Below are 15,488 nucleotides of genomic sequence, written 5' to 3'. Positions count from 1 at the left end.
CTTCAGTATAATAAAGCATAATATTTTCATTTACCCACTGTAAAATAAATAGTTCTTCCTTTTTCAATTACAGGAATAGACAAAAGCTATAACATTATCATTTTCATTTTCAATGAGAAACAGGTGTCAGGATTGTCAACCAGTTAATAAAAATCAGGAAACTTAATTTTTATTGTCATATAAACATGATTTCCAAAATATAACTGCATTGAAGTATTTTCTTTTTTTTAACCATTTGTGCTGATCAGTACAGGTCAGTTGCATTGTTCAGTTTGCACTAGGGTCCCTATTAGTTCTGTATCTCTTTATCTAATAATTCTGTCATTAATGACAACTGGAACTATAAAGCAGCAGTTCCCCCATACTCTGCACCAGCCTGTCAGTGAGCTCTTAGTGTCAGATCATTTTCCACAGTAGCTCTACACATAAACAGCGCCAAGCTGAGAAACACTGTAACAAGCCCGAGCAGCGAGGAGTGCGTTATCGACCCTGAGTGACCATAGTGCATTCTGAATGGCTTCTGTTACCTCTTGATGCTATGCTGCCAATCTTCCACTTCTGTGATTCAGTGCCCAAATCAAAAATGGCCCCATCACTAAGGCTAATGCCAAGTGACAAAGAAACATTATGAGAGCGGATTCAACTGGTTCAAAACTGCTTGAAATTTTCAGATACCTTCCAAACTGGAGTTGGGTACACCATGAAATGAAATGTGAACCATGAAACAACACATCAGGAAGTCACCTTCTGCTCTACTGATCATTATCAACCACAACTTACATTTATTATAACGCCTTTAACACTTAAATTGTCTAAAGGCATTTTACAGAATCGTAGTAAAAGGAACAGAGCTGGGAAGAAAGTTTAGGAGGGGTGATTGAAGGCATGGGTGAAAAGGGTTTTTTTTAAAAAGAAGTTCCAGAGAGCAGGACCTGGGTGGCTGAAAGCTCTGTCACCAGCGGTTGGGAAAAGGGAGTATTGATGCACAGGAAGCCAGAGTCTGAAGACCAGTGGATATGACAAGGAAAGTAATCATGAGGTTACAGAGATTGCAGAGGTAGATGAGAATGACGACAGGATTTTTAATTTATTACACTGGGGACAGGGAGCCAATGTAGTCCACAATGTCAGGAATGATAGACAGATGGATCTTAGTATGGGACTGGATAAGGACAGTTACATTTTACACATATTGGAGTTTATGGAAGTGGATGAAGCATTGGAATAATAAAGTCTATTGGTGACAAAGGCATGGGTTTTCATGGCAAAGCAACTAAGGTTAGGGGAGGGGAGGACAGAGGAGAAAGGCAATTCTGCATAGGTTAAAGTGATCATTTGGGATACTGTCTGAATCATCACTAGGACTGGATTCCATTGCATTGTGAATCTTGAGAACCCCAACTCAATATTAAGCTCGAATTTCCACATCGTTCCACAACGAATTTCCACATCGTTCACCTGAGGAAGGAGGTAGCCTCCGAAAGCTTGTGAATTTAAAATAAAATTGCTGGACTATAACTTGGTGTTGTAAAATTGTTTACAATATTAAGCTATAACTACTGGAGGATAATGACCTAGGTCTCAATGCACAGAAACTGAATTTGATTAATCAGTCACCTGCTGCATACTCAATGCACTGAGTTGCTCAGTCTAGGAATGGGAAGGAGAAGAGAAGTTTTTACGAAAGTGTTGATTATATATTGTATTTATTAGTAACCACTGGAAGTCTACAAGAGGATTTAGTATAGTTCACTAGATGGAAAGGAAGAGTCATTAATCTCCTTAGCAATGGAATAAACTGAACCAAACTGACCACTATTCACCACAAGTATTCTAACATAAATTCAAAACCAAATTTAAAAAAAGGACACTTAGGGGGTATCCCAATGGTCCCAGTAGTAGTGGGACACGGATTTATATCCATGACTCTTCAGATGAACTTCGAATGTCAATGTCCATCACCAAGAGTGGCTCGGTAGCACCACTACTGACCGAGCTGGCCGAGTCCTGAAGGAAATAGCTGCCAGACTGGGCCTGCGGCAGTTGGTCAGTGAAACAACACGAGGGAAAAACCTACTTGACCTCGTCCTCACCAATCTACCTGTCGCAGATGCATCTGTTCATGACAGTATTGGGAGTGACCACCGTATAGTCCTCGTGGAGACGAAGTCCCGTCTTCACACTGAGGACACCATCCAACATGTTGTGTGGCACTATCACCATGCTAAATGGGATGGATACAGAACAGATCTAGCAGCTCAAAACTGGGATCCATGAGGCGCTGTGGGCCATCAGCAGCAGTAGAATTGTATTCCAGCACAATCTGTAACCTCATGGCCTGGCATATTCCTCACTCTACCATTACCAACAAGCCATGGGAGCAACCCTGCTTCAATGAGGAGTATAGAAGAGCATGCCAGGAGCAGCACCAGGCATACCTCAAAATGAGGTGCCAACCTGGTGAAGCTACAACTCAGGACTACATGCATGCTAAACAGCGGAAGCAACATGCAATAGACAGAGCTAAGCGATTCCACAACCAACAGATCAGATCAAAGCTCTGCAGTCCTGCCACATCCAGTCGTGAATGGTGGTGGACAATTAAACAACTAACAGGAGAAGACGACTCTGTAAACAACCCCATCCTCAATGATGGCGGAGTCCAGCATGTGAGTGCAAAAGACAAGACTGAAGCATTTGCAACCATCTTCAGCCAGAAGTGCCGAGTGGATGATCCATCTCGGCCTCCTCCCGATATCCCCACCATCACAGAAGCCAGTCTTCAGCCAATTCGATTCACTCCATATGATATCAAGAAACGGCTGAGTGCACAGAATACAGCAAAGGCTATGGGCCCTGACAACATCCCGGCTGCACTGTTGAAGACTTGTGCTCCAGAACTAGCCGGACCTCTAGCCAAAATGTTCCAGTACAGCTACAACACTGGCATCTATCCGACAATGTGGAAAATTGCGCATGTACGTCCTGTCCACAAAAAGCAGGACAAATCCAATCCAGCCAATTACCGCCCCATAAGTCTACTCTCAATCATCAGCAAAGTGATGGAAGGTGTCGTCGACAGTGCTATCAAGCGGCACTTACTCACCAATAACCGATGCTCAGTTTGGGTTCCGCCAGGACCACTCGGCTCCAGACCTCATTACAGCCTTGGTCCAAACATGGACGAAGAGCTGAATTCCAGAGGTGAGATGAGAGTGACTGCCCTCAACATCAAGGCAGCATTTGACCGAGTGTGGCACCAAGGAGCCCTAGTAAAATTGAAGTCAATGGGAATCAGGGGGAAAACTCTCCAGTGGCTGGAGTCATACCTAGCACAAAGGAAGATGGTAGTGGTTGTTGGAGGCCAATCATCTCAGCCCCAGCACATTGCTGCAGGAGTTCCTCAGGGCAGTGTCCTAGGCCCAACCATCTTCAGCTACTTCATCAATTACTTTCCCTCCATCATAAGGTCAGAAATGGGGATGATCGCTAATGATTGCACAGTGTTCAGTTCCATTCGCAACCCCTCAGATAATGAAGCAGTCCAAGCCCGCATGCAGCAAGACCTGGACAACAACCAGGCTTGGGCTCATAAGTGGCAAGTAACATTCGCGCCAAACATGTGCCAGGCAATGACCATCTCCAATAAGAGAGAGTCTAACCACCTCCCCTTGACATTCAAAGGCATTACCATTGCCGAAACCCCCACCATCAACATCCTGTGGGTCACCAGTGACCAGAAACTTAACCAGACCAGCCATATAAATACAGTGGCTACAAAAGCAGGTCAGAGGCTGGGTATTCTGTGGCGAGTAACTCAGCTCCTGACTCCCCAAAGCCTTTCCACCATCTACAAGGCACAAGTCAGGAATGTAATGGAATACTTTCCACTTGCCTGGATGATTGCAGCTCCAACAACACTCAAGAAGCTTGACACCATCCAGGACAAAGCAGCCCGCTTGATTGGCACCCCATCCACCACCCTAAACATTCACTCCCTTCACCACCACGCACTGTGGCTGCAGTGTTTACCATCCACAGGATGCACTGCAGCGACTCGCCAAGGCTTCTTCGACAGCACCTCCCAAACCCGCGACCTCTACCACCTAGATGGACAAGGGCAGCAGGCACATGGGAACACCACCAACTACATGTTCCCCTCCAAGTCACACACCTTCCCGAATTGGAAATATATCGGCGTTCCTTCATCGTCGATGGGTCAAAATCCTGGAATTCCCTCCCTAACTGCACTGTGGGAGAACCTTCACCACATGGACTGCAGCGGTTCAAGAAGGCGGCTCACCACCACCTTCTCAAGGGCGATTATGGATGAGCAATAAATGCCGGCCTCGCCAGCGACGCCCACATCCCTTAAACGAATAAAAAAAGAATTGGTTTGTCAGAGGAAAGTGTGAAGCAAAGGGTTCAACCTAGGAAGGGAGACAGAAATATCAAAAATATGTCAACTCATGCACTGCTTGGTAGCTGGCATAAGAGCAGCTTTAACAGAGATCTAGGAGCAAATCACCTGCCCACCTTTTATTCTTGAAAATGCTGCATGGAATGTGGCAGAAATTTAAGAAAGTGGGGCAAAATCTCAATTTAAAATTGAAGAACGGAAGAGATCGGAACAGGAGTAGGCCATTCGGCCACTCGAGCCTGCTCCGCCGTTCAATAAGATCATGGCTGATCTTTTACCTCAACTCCACTTTCCCGCCCTATCCCCATTATCCCTTGATTCCCTTAGTGTTCAAAAATCTATCGATCTCAGTCTTGAATATACTCAACGACTCAGCATCCACAGCCCTTTGGGGTGAGAATTCCAAAGATTCACAACCCTCTAAGTGAAGAAATTTCCCACCCTCCTCCAATTTTCTCTCCTGAAAGCAGAGTCTCTTGTACTTGGTAAGCTTCTGCGAGTGCAAGCTGACTTTTGTTAAGCTGACCTTCGTTATATCACCCAATTGGTTATTCCTCATGTGTGAGCCTAGACAATAGTGTGAGCAAGCTATTTAACTATGGGGGCATTACAGCTGATGCTATCCTTACCTGACATCCACACATCACTGGAGTCACTGTATAGTAATCAGGAGTCGGAACCCCAGCCCACTTTCTCTCCCCCTACCCCAGGGGCATTGAAGCCAACTGTGACACTCCTACCACCACACTGGCTGAAATCAGTTAACACGGCACAAACCAGAGATCCCACAAACCTGGCATTTTCTGGACCATATGGCTCAGTTTGACTTTAAGCAACTGAAGCTCCAACATTCCTCCTCCAACCAGCACTACCAAAAGAGATTAACTGATCATTTATCTTACTTGATGCTCATAGGACCTTGCTTTGTAAACTAGCTGCCATATTTGCCTACATACAAGAGTGACTGCATTCAAAAAGTAATTGACTGTTAAGGGATATGGGCCAAAGGCATGTATATGGAGTTAGATCACAGATCAGCCATGATCTTATCAAATGGCGGAGCAGGCACGAGGGGCTGAATGGCCTACTCCTGTTCCTATGTTCCTAAGTGCTTTGAGAGGTCCTGAGGATATAAGGTGCTACATAAATGTAAGTTTTTTCTTTTCCATCTTGTAGCATATTTGACTTCTACAAACAAAAATTCACTGGAGCCATGTGTAATAACCTCTGTCCACAACCTTACTTTGGGCAGCAGCTAGATGACTAAAATCAATCATTCATTGATGCAGCCATTAGAGAAGCTTTAATTGATCTGAACCAAGAGAAGGCAGAGGTTATTCAGAACACAAGAAAAACTGAAAGATCAACTACTCCAATAACAATTACCATATCCTCTTGCTTCTGTTGAATCCTCCGTGTCTGTAAACTGGTGTTCTGTAGATTCAATTATTCCGTTGTCATCATTGTGATGGGCTTCCACAGATTGAGGTACAAAAGGATTTTCAAGGTGCTGATGGACTCCTACATCCTGTTCTAACAGATCACCTGCAAGCCCAGTCTCTGAGACCTGACTGATGTCCTCTTTAAACTTTGTATTTGAGTTGTCAAGATTCAACATAAAACTGTCCTGCAGTGTCTGCTTTGCGGGTTTTTTCACCTTTTTTCCTTTTTTCTTATTTTTTTTCACCTCTTCTTCCCTGTCATGAGGCATTGTTTGAAAGATCTGGTTCATGTCCTTGGTGAACTCAAGCAAAGAACCATTTGTTCTGCCTTTAATTGGGCCATCAGTCCCATATTTAAGTGGGTCATCTAAATTCAGCAGTTGTGAAGATTTAGAAGTTCTAGCATTTTCTTTACTCCTGTTTTTTTCACTCTGCTGAATATCATAGCTCATACAAACTGAGAAGTAGGAGTAATCTACAACACTGTATGTCAACATAAAGTTTATGGTGACTATTGGGGCAAGAACGTTCACTTGCCCAACGAAGATAAATGCCATAGTCACAAGTCCCACAAGACATATTGCAGCCACTGGGGTTTTGTTTGGCCCTTTCTGAGAAGAAAAATGTATAATGACAGAATTAGTTTTGTACATAACAAGGAAAGCAGCACTTCATACTTATCATGTGAAAAGACACCAAGAATAACATACAGCAGTTAAGGTTATATTGATTAACACTTTTAAAAATAAGAAAGTATGGAGAACACCTCTAAAGATGGAGGTTTATCATTCTGACATCTCAGAAGGGTAATACCACCCTCCCACAGGAAGGCAAAACAACTAGTTCATCCACGCCAGTTAATAAGGACAGGTTGTGTAAGTTCTGGAAACATTACTAACTATAATCATATAGACTTTAATCTATTCAACAGACAAATGAGCATAGGAACTGTTAACCTTTCAGCTATCTAAGGAGTGTAATCCCAAAATATTCTCACCAATTTTTATCAATCTCAGCCACTGATCTCAACAGTAAATTTTTAATTAGCATGCAGTTATTGAACGTAAGAAATAGGAACAGGAACAAGCTATTCGGCCCCTCGAGCCTGCTGCGCCATTCAATAAGATCATGGCTGATCTTTGACCTCAACTCCACTTTCCCGCCCAATCCCCATATGCCTTGATTCCCCTAGAGTCCAAAAATCTACCGATCTCTGTCTTGAATATATTCAACCACTGAGCATCCACAGCCCTCTAGGGTAGAGAATTCCAAAGATTCACAACCCTCTGAGTGAAGGAATTCCTTATCTCAGTCCTAAATGGCCAACCCCTTATCCTGAGGCCAAGTCCCCTAGTTCTAGACTCTCCAGCCAGGGGAAACAGCCTCTCAGCATCTACCCTGTCAAGTCCTCTCAGAATCTTATATGTTTTAATGAGATCACCTCTCATTCCTCGAAACACCAGAGAATATAGGCCCACTCTACTCAATCTCTCCTCACAGGACAACCCTTTCATCCCAGGAACCAATCAAGTGAATCTTCGTTGCACCCCCTCTAAGGCAAGTATATCATTCCTTAGGTAAGGAGACCAAAACAGTATACAGTACGGTACTTAATGTTGAATTACTGCGACATAACTGAACTGCCTTTGAAACCATTTATTTATTTTGTTAAGTAACCGTGTCCACTAACTATTTACATACTCATGTTTCAGTGGTGCTAACTATAATTCTAAGATTAATAAGCAATTGCTAGTTCATGACTTTGTTGTCTGACGACTTCTTTGATAATTGGCAAGAAAGGGTTCGTTCATTCATTCAGTAGGTTGTGCGGATCCTGATGGGAGGTTGGCAGTGTAAATGCTAATATAATTTGACCTGGTTACTGTAAGACAGTTCGGCGAGCCAAGATCTTTGACGAGGGTTTACAAAAGGTGCCCTTGATGAATATTCTTGTCAGGGTATTCATCCCACTGTTCTTAAAACACTGAGATGAGAAGTGACTGCTAAAATAGAGTGAACAATCCTAATGTGTGATTTTATGACTACCAATGTCAAATAAATTTAGGAGTCATACATTTGGAAATTTAAAAAGTGCATTGGAACCGACAGCAGTGTAACGAGGGTGGTGTCTTTCTAAAGAAAATCACTTCATTGCAATTATTTTCACTGTAATCTCAGTGTTTGGAAGGAACTATCGTTTAAAATTTTAAAAGTGCATCAACATGCAGCTTTACCATTTAATGTTGAATTATACAGACTCAGATTTATCGAATTGTAACTTTTAAACCTGGAAAGAAATTAGTCCTGCTGGGGCACAGTTGATGCTTATTGGGTGATTAACAAATACCCAATGTCATTAACCATGAAATTATGGGATCATCATCTTAGACTCTTCATTAAATGAACTATACAGAGCCTCGATTCTGAATGTCCAAGGATAGATATTTGATTTTAGTTAATTAGTTCCTTTTATGATGATCCTGACCTAAATACTAATGGTTTCTGCAGACTAAGTAGAAGTAGATCAATAATTATGATTCATATGTCAAGAGATTTAAATAATAAACATTAGCATGTTTTACTGTATTAGTTACAAAGGCAAATTACATTGCGTTATAATGAATTGAGATTCAACCAGGTCATTTCCAGGTAAGATCAGCCTTCTTGATATATATTAATGACTTGGACTTGGGTGTACAGGGCACAATTTCCAAATTTGCAGATGACACAAAACTTGGAAGTGTAGTAAACAGTGAGGAGGATAGTGATAGACTTCAAGAGGATATAGACAGGCTGGTGGCATGGGTGGACATGTGCCAGATGAAATTTAACGCAGAAAAATGCGAGTTGATACGTTTTGGTAGGAAGAATGAGGAGAGGCAATATAAACTAGAGAGCACAATTCTAAAAGGGGTAAAGGAACAAAGAGATCTAAGAGTACATGTACACAAATCGGTGAAGGTGGCAGGGCAAGTTGAGAAAGCGGTTAAAAAAGTATATGGGATCCTGGGCTTTAAAAATAGAGGCATAAAGTACAAAAGCAAGGAAGTCATGATGAACCTTTATAAAACACTGGTTCGGCCACAACTGGAGTATTGTGTCCAGTTCTGGGCACCGCACTTTAGGAAAGATGTGAAGGCCTTCGAGAGATTGCAGAAGAGATTTACTGGAATGATTCCAGGGATGAGGGACTTTAGTTATGTGGATAGACTGGAGGAGCTGGGCTTGTTCTGCTTGGAACAGAGAAATTTGAGAGGAGATTTGATAGAGGTATTCAAAATCATGAAGGGTCTAGACAGAGTAGATGGAGAGAAACTGTTCCCATTGGCAGAAGGGTCAAGAACCAGAGGACATAGATTTAAGGTGATTGGCAAAAGAACCAAAATTGACATGAGGAAAAACTTTTTTACACAGCGAGTGGTTAGGATCTAGAATGCACTGCCAGAGGGGGTGGTGGAGGCAGATTCAATCATGGCCTTCAAAAGGGAACTGGATAAGTACTTGAAAGTAAAAAATTTACAGGGCTACAGGGATAGGGCGGGGGAGTGGGACCAGCTGGATTGTTGTTGTATAGAGCTGGAACGGACTCAATGGGCCAAATGTCCTCCTCCTTTTTTTTTATTCGTTCACGGGATGTGGGCGTCGCTGGCAAGGCCGGCATTTATTGCCCATCCCTAATTGCCCTCGAGAAGGTGGTGGTGAGCCGCCTTCTTGAACCGCTGCAGTCCGTGTGGTGACGGTTCTCCCACAGTGCTGTTAGGAAGGGAGTTCCAGGATTTTGACCCAGCGACAATGAAGGAACGGCGATATATTTCCAAGTCGGGATGGTGTGTGACTTGGAGGGGAACGTGCAGGTGGTGTTGTTCCCATGCGCCTGCTGCCCTTGTCATTCTAGGTAGTAGAGGTCGCGGGTTTGGGAGGTGCTGTCGAAGAAGCCTTGGCGAGTTGCTGCAGTGCATCCTGTGGATGGTGCACACTGCAGCCACAGTGCGCCGGTGGTGAAGGGAGTGAATGTTTAGGGTGGTGGATGGGGTGCCAATCAAGCGGGCTGCTTTATCTTGGATGGTGTCGAGCTTCTTGAGTGTTGTTGGAGCTGCACTCATCCAGGCAAGTGGAGAGTATTCCATCACACTCCTGACTTGTGCCTTGTAGATGGTGGAAAGGCTTTGGGGAGTCAGGAGGTGAGTCACTCGCCGCAGAATACCCAGCCTCTGACCTGCTCTCGTAGCCACAGTATTTATATGGCTGGTCCAGTTAAGTTTCTGGTCAATGGTGACCCCCAGGATGTTGATGGTGGGGGATTCGGCGATGGTAATGCCGTTGAATGTCAAGGGGAGGTGTTTGGACTCTCTCTTGTTGGAGATGGTCATTGCCTGGCACTTATCTGGCGCGAATGTTACTTGCCACTTATGAGCCCAAGCCTGGATGTTGTCCAGGTCTTGCTGCATGCAGGCTCAGACTGCTTCATTATCTGAGGGGTTGCGAATGGAACTGAACACTGTGCAGTCATCAGCGAACATCCCCATTTCTGACCTTATGATGGAGGGAAGGTCATTGATGAAGCAGCTGAAGATGGTTGGGCCTAGGACACTGCCCTGAGGAACTCCTGCAGCAATGCCCTGGGGCTGAGATGATTGGCCTCCAACAACCACTACCATCTTCCTTTGTGCTAGGTATGATTCCAGCCACTGGAGAGTTTTCCCCCTGATTCCCATTGACTTCAATTTTACTCGGGCTCCTTGGTGCCACACTCGGTCAAATGCTGCCTTGATGTCAAGGGCAGTCACTCTCACCTCACCTCTGGAATTCAGCTCTTTTGTCCATGTTTGGACCAAGGCTGTAATGAGGTCTGGAGCCGAGTGGTCCTGGCGGAACCCAAACTGAGCGTCGGTGAGCAGGTTATTGGTGAGTAAGTGCCGCTTGATAGCACTGTCGACGACACCTTCCATCACTTTGCTGATGATTGAGAGTAGACTGATGGGGCGGTAATTGGCCGGATTGGATTTGTCCTGCTTTTTGTGGACAGGACATACCTGGGCAATTTTCCACATTGTCGGGTGGATGCCAGTGTTGTAGCTGTACTGGAACAGCTTGGCTAGAGGCGCAGCTAGTTCTGGAGCACAAGTCTTCAGCACTACAGCTGGGATGTTGTCGGGGCCCATAGCCTTTGCTGTATCCAGTGCACTCAGCCGTTTCTTGATATCACGTGGAGTGAATCGAATTGGCCGAAGACTGGCTTCCGTGATGGTGGGGATATCGGGAGGAGGCTGAGATGGATTATCCACTCGGCACTTCTGGCTGAAGATGGTTGCAAACGCTTCAGCCTTGTCTTTTGCACTCATGTGCTGGACTCCGCCATCATTGAGAATGGGGATGTTTGCAGAGCCTCCTCCTCCCGTTAGTTGTTTAATTGTCCACCACCATTCACGACTGGATGTGTCAGGACTGCAGAGCTTTGATCTGATCCGTTGGTTGTGGAATCGCTTAGCTCTGCCTATAGCATGTTGCTTCCGCTGTTTAGCATGCATGTAGTCCTGAGTTGTAGCTTCACCAGGTTGGCACCTCATTTTCAGGTACGCCTGGTGCTGCTCCTGGCATGCTCTTCTACACTCCTCATTGAACCAGGGTTGATCCCCTGGCTTGTTGGTAATGGTAGAGTGAGGAATATGCCGGGCCATGAGGTTACAGATTGTGCTGGAATACAATTCTGCTGCTGCTGTGCTGTCAACTGTCCACGATTCTATGATTCAGTTGAAGCTTTAATTTTAAATCCACAGTTGTTTATATAATGGTTTTGAACTTATAAATGCCTTAGTCATATTGGTTAAGATTCACACCCTATTACTATATTTCCAGAAATTTGTAGAGACAATAGGCTATATTTATTTTTCTGGCAGTACCAGGAATTATTTAACATCAACCCTTACCATCAGCCTACACACCACAAATTTACATAACCAAAAATCGATGTAACCACCTTATTTAAAGAATTATCTTCTTCCAAACTTCAACTTTTGTGCAAAATATCTTCCCAATGCTGCATTAAAACATTTCCAATATTTATAACTATCATTCAAATTACTTCTAAAAGATATTTTGATTTAAAATGATGTCAACATGGGTGATTTGAATTGCAAGAATACAAACAGACATGTTAAAATCATCTGATCCATACTGCTGATTTGTTCTGATTACCATGCCTGGATATCATTGAATCATAGGATGATACAGCACAGAAGGAGGCCATTTGGCCCATCGTGTCTGTGCCAGCTCTTTGAAAGAGCTATCCAATTAGTCCCACTCCCCTTTCACCATAGCCCTGAAATGTTTTCCCCTTCAAGTGTTTATTCAATTACTTTTGGAAAGTTAATATTGAATCTGCTTCCACCACCCTTTCAGGCAGTGCATTCCAGATCATCATAACTCGCTGCGTAAAAAATATTCTCCTCATCTTGCCTCTGGTTCTTTTGCCAATTACCTTAAATCTGTGTCCTCTGGCAAACACTCCTTCTGCCACTGGAAACAGTTTCTCCTTATTTAATCTATCAAAACCATTCATGATTTTGAACACCACGATTAAATCCCCCCTTGAACCTTCTCTGCCCCAAGGAGAACAACCCCAGCTTCTCTAGTCTCTCCAAAGATAAAGACTCTTTAATGCATTGGAAGCTCTAATTTGTTGTATTTAAGACATGATGAAGGAGAATAGTATATTTTCCTCCAGACAAATGAGTTATTTTACATTTAACGGGCCTTTTGGACACTTCAACTGAAATTGGAATTGTAGTTACTATGGATATCTGATTGTCACATACTAAAAAAACTTGGTCACGTATTAAATGTTAGTTTGCTAGTTGAACTATTATTATTGCCTTATGTTTTCTCCCTTTGATTTCCTCTGCATCTTGCATGATTCCACACCAGGAGGACGTTTGTTGACCTGTTCCCAGACTTTTGCAACCAATCATTAGAGGAGAATAGATTCTCCCGATGTCTTAGTGATCAGGAAAATCCCAGGTTCAATTCAATCTGAGGCAAATTAGTTGATCTCAGCCGGGGCGATGGTTGAGCACTACAACGGGCCTCAGTCCCCCAGGATTGGGGAGAGAAAAGTATGATAGGGCTCCAGCTCTGATTGTTATTCAGTTTCCCTGCTGGAAGTGTACATGTGCATGGATGACAGGTAGGACAAGAGGGTGAGGGTCTGTACCGTCAAGTAGCCTTCTGTGACAAGCTGTTAAGGCTCACATGTGAATAATAGCCACAGTGAGTTTTTGCATGTTTTGGCACCCACTGTGAAACTGTATCCAGCAAGGGCTCAATGCCTTGAAGAGAGGAGTGAAAATTGATGAGATGAACAAAATAAAAAAAACAGGTGACGCACTCATCCTGTGAGGAAGTACCTGGTATCTGTCACTACCCCTCCCCGTTAGCATGATCAAACACTCACTGCATACTGATTTTAGCTGTAACCCAGCATCATGTTCTGCAGCTACACAGACCTTTGGCAAACAGCATTTCTTTTTAAAAGTTGCTTTTGGTCATTAAAATTAAAATGATAAAAAGTACAGCATCTTTCCAAACACTGAAACATTTCTCAGTCTGCATTACATAAATAAATTTTAAAAATAAAACAGCTAATTACACCTTAAAATATTTGAATGTGCTCAGCATGTTATATACTGCACCAGTTATTATCTTGAAAGGTAACATTAATTTGATTTCTCTCAACATTTCTTGTCTTTATAGCCGTAGTGCAGTGACATAATATGGACTCTGATCCTCTTTTATTACTTTTATGGTTGTCAGAAGTTTGCTGCATTTGTGGAAGAGAAACTGCCTGATATTTATGTATAAATATGTCAATGTGTGAGGGGATGGAAATAGTTTTATATTTTGCATTTGGTATTCATTATAGAACACTTGATCTATTATCTTAACAATCTGATCTTTTTATATTCATTTTATTGTAGAAAATTAATATCTTTTAACAGAACTCTTTTATCTTGAGTTACCTCAGGCTAAGAATAATCAGAAATGATGATTTAGTATTTTAACAATAAATATTTATTAAATATTAGTCAATCTTTCAAGGCATTCCACATAGAGTCAAGACTAAGTATAGTCTTCAGGGGAAGTGGGTTAGATGGTAGGGGATAATTGGACCAGATCATGCAGATGTAATTCAGTCCCAATTTTAAAATAAAACCTTCTGTCCTTATTTTGATATTTCCATTATAAATTCCAATGTCCAAATTTATCATGGAAACTGCCTATGTAAACTTATCACACTGTAATTACACCTTCCTACCAGTGGTGGTGTTGCAGTGCTTCTAATGACAGCAAGCTATATTTAGAGTTTGACAAAGCATTTTCCATTTTAATGTGGACAAAGGAAGTTATAATGGGAAAAAGTGACAGAAAGTGTGCACAGAAGTAAAACTTTTTAATATACTAGTAGATGTCCCATGGTGTTGCTCTATAAACAAGTGTTGCATTCTTTTGCAAATATCAGCAAAAAATCCGTGAACAGCTCTGTGTCTGTGGGTGTGCATGTTTGCCTGTGCATGTGTGCGTGCACGCGCATGTATGTAGGTAACTACACACAAATGTGCACACATGTGTTTTTTTCCCCTTCTCCTCTCCCCCTTGTTCTGTTCCTTTTTAAATGCTGTTCATCGGTAATATCTTCAAGTTTTGACAAAGGGTCTACATACCCGAAACATCGACTTGTCTGGAATCAAGTCAACCCTCTGTGGCAGACTTAGTAATCCAATACACAAGCCAGGCAGGTCCAAGTTCTCCTGGGAACTGTTGACCAGACAACCTGGCATGTTAACAGCAAGGTCACCCCTCTCACTAGGAGCTAGGATTCTTCCTACTTGGCTCCACATAACCCTGCAAGTCAATCCCTAAGGGGTAGGATTGTCCTGGTTGGACAAGTAGCAGAAAGCTTACCACTGCTCTTCACTGGTAAGCTGTGCAGTTTCAGCTGGTTATGTTCCAGCAGCACACTTCACTAGCCTGGCCCTTGCTACCCTACACCTAAGCTCTCTGTTAAATGGGGTATTTCCCTAAGGGAATAGAGTGTGTACTCCCCAATACTGGGCAAACAGAAACTACCTGCATGGACTTCTCAGTAACTCATGAATAGCTCACTAGCTCATGTGTAGAAATCTATTGCAATCTGTTAAGTTTTTTATTCTTATATAATTATTTAGAATTTCCTTCAAGTTTTATGATGGATTCTATATTATGGTGAGTTTACAGGGACATAAGGCTCAATTTTGAAATGATGGTGGGTTGGCGGGGGGTTGGTGAAGGTGCGCGTGGCAAACCTGAATTAAAAAAAACTTACTTTTTCTGACCCGATGGCAATGTAATTGATGGTGATTAAAGTTCTTTCCGAGTTTCACGCCTGGCAGCCAGCCTGATTGACAAGCTGGCTGCCAACAGGAGCTGCAACGCCGATGGTGGGGGGGGCAGAGAGAGAGCGCGAGACGGCGCTGGAACAGAGAGTGGAGGGTGCTGAAGAATCGGGGGGGGGGAAGAGTGGAAGATCGGGGGAGGGAAGAGAGTGGTAGATCGGGGGGGAGGGGGACATCGGGAGATCAGAAAGGGACATC

At 43.2% G+C, this 15,488-nt stretch overlaps 1 protein-coding gene across 1 annotated transcript in view; it reads right to left on the bottom strand.

The window, feature by feature from the left end:
• Positions 1-15,488, bottom strand: part of slc12a8 (solute carrier family 12 member 8) — a 101,684-nt gene that overhangs the window by 20,965 nt on the left and 65,231 nt on the right. The window contains exon 9 of the mRNA XM_067986772.1: positions 5,807-6,473. Coding sequence (XP_067842873.1) covers positions 5,807-6,473 — 667 coding nt within the window. The remainder of the gene's footprint in view (positions 1-5,806; positions 6,474-15,488) is intronic.

This window comes from Heptranchias perlo, chromosome 7 (genome assembly GCF_035084215.1).
Source record: "Heptranchias perlo isolate sHepPer1 chromosome 7, sHepPer1.hap1, whole genome shotgun sequence".
Lineage (NCBI taxonomy): Eukaryota > Metazoa > Chordata > Chondrichthyes > Hexanchiformes > Hexanchidae > Heptranchias > Heptranchias perlo.
The sequence above is the reverse complement of the archived record's forward strand: the minus strand, read 5'-3'. Positions and strand labels throughout refer to the sequence as shown.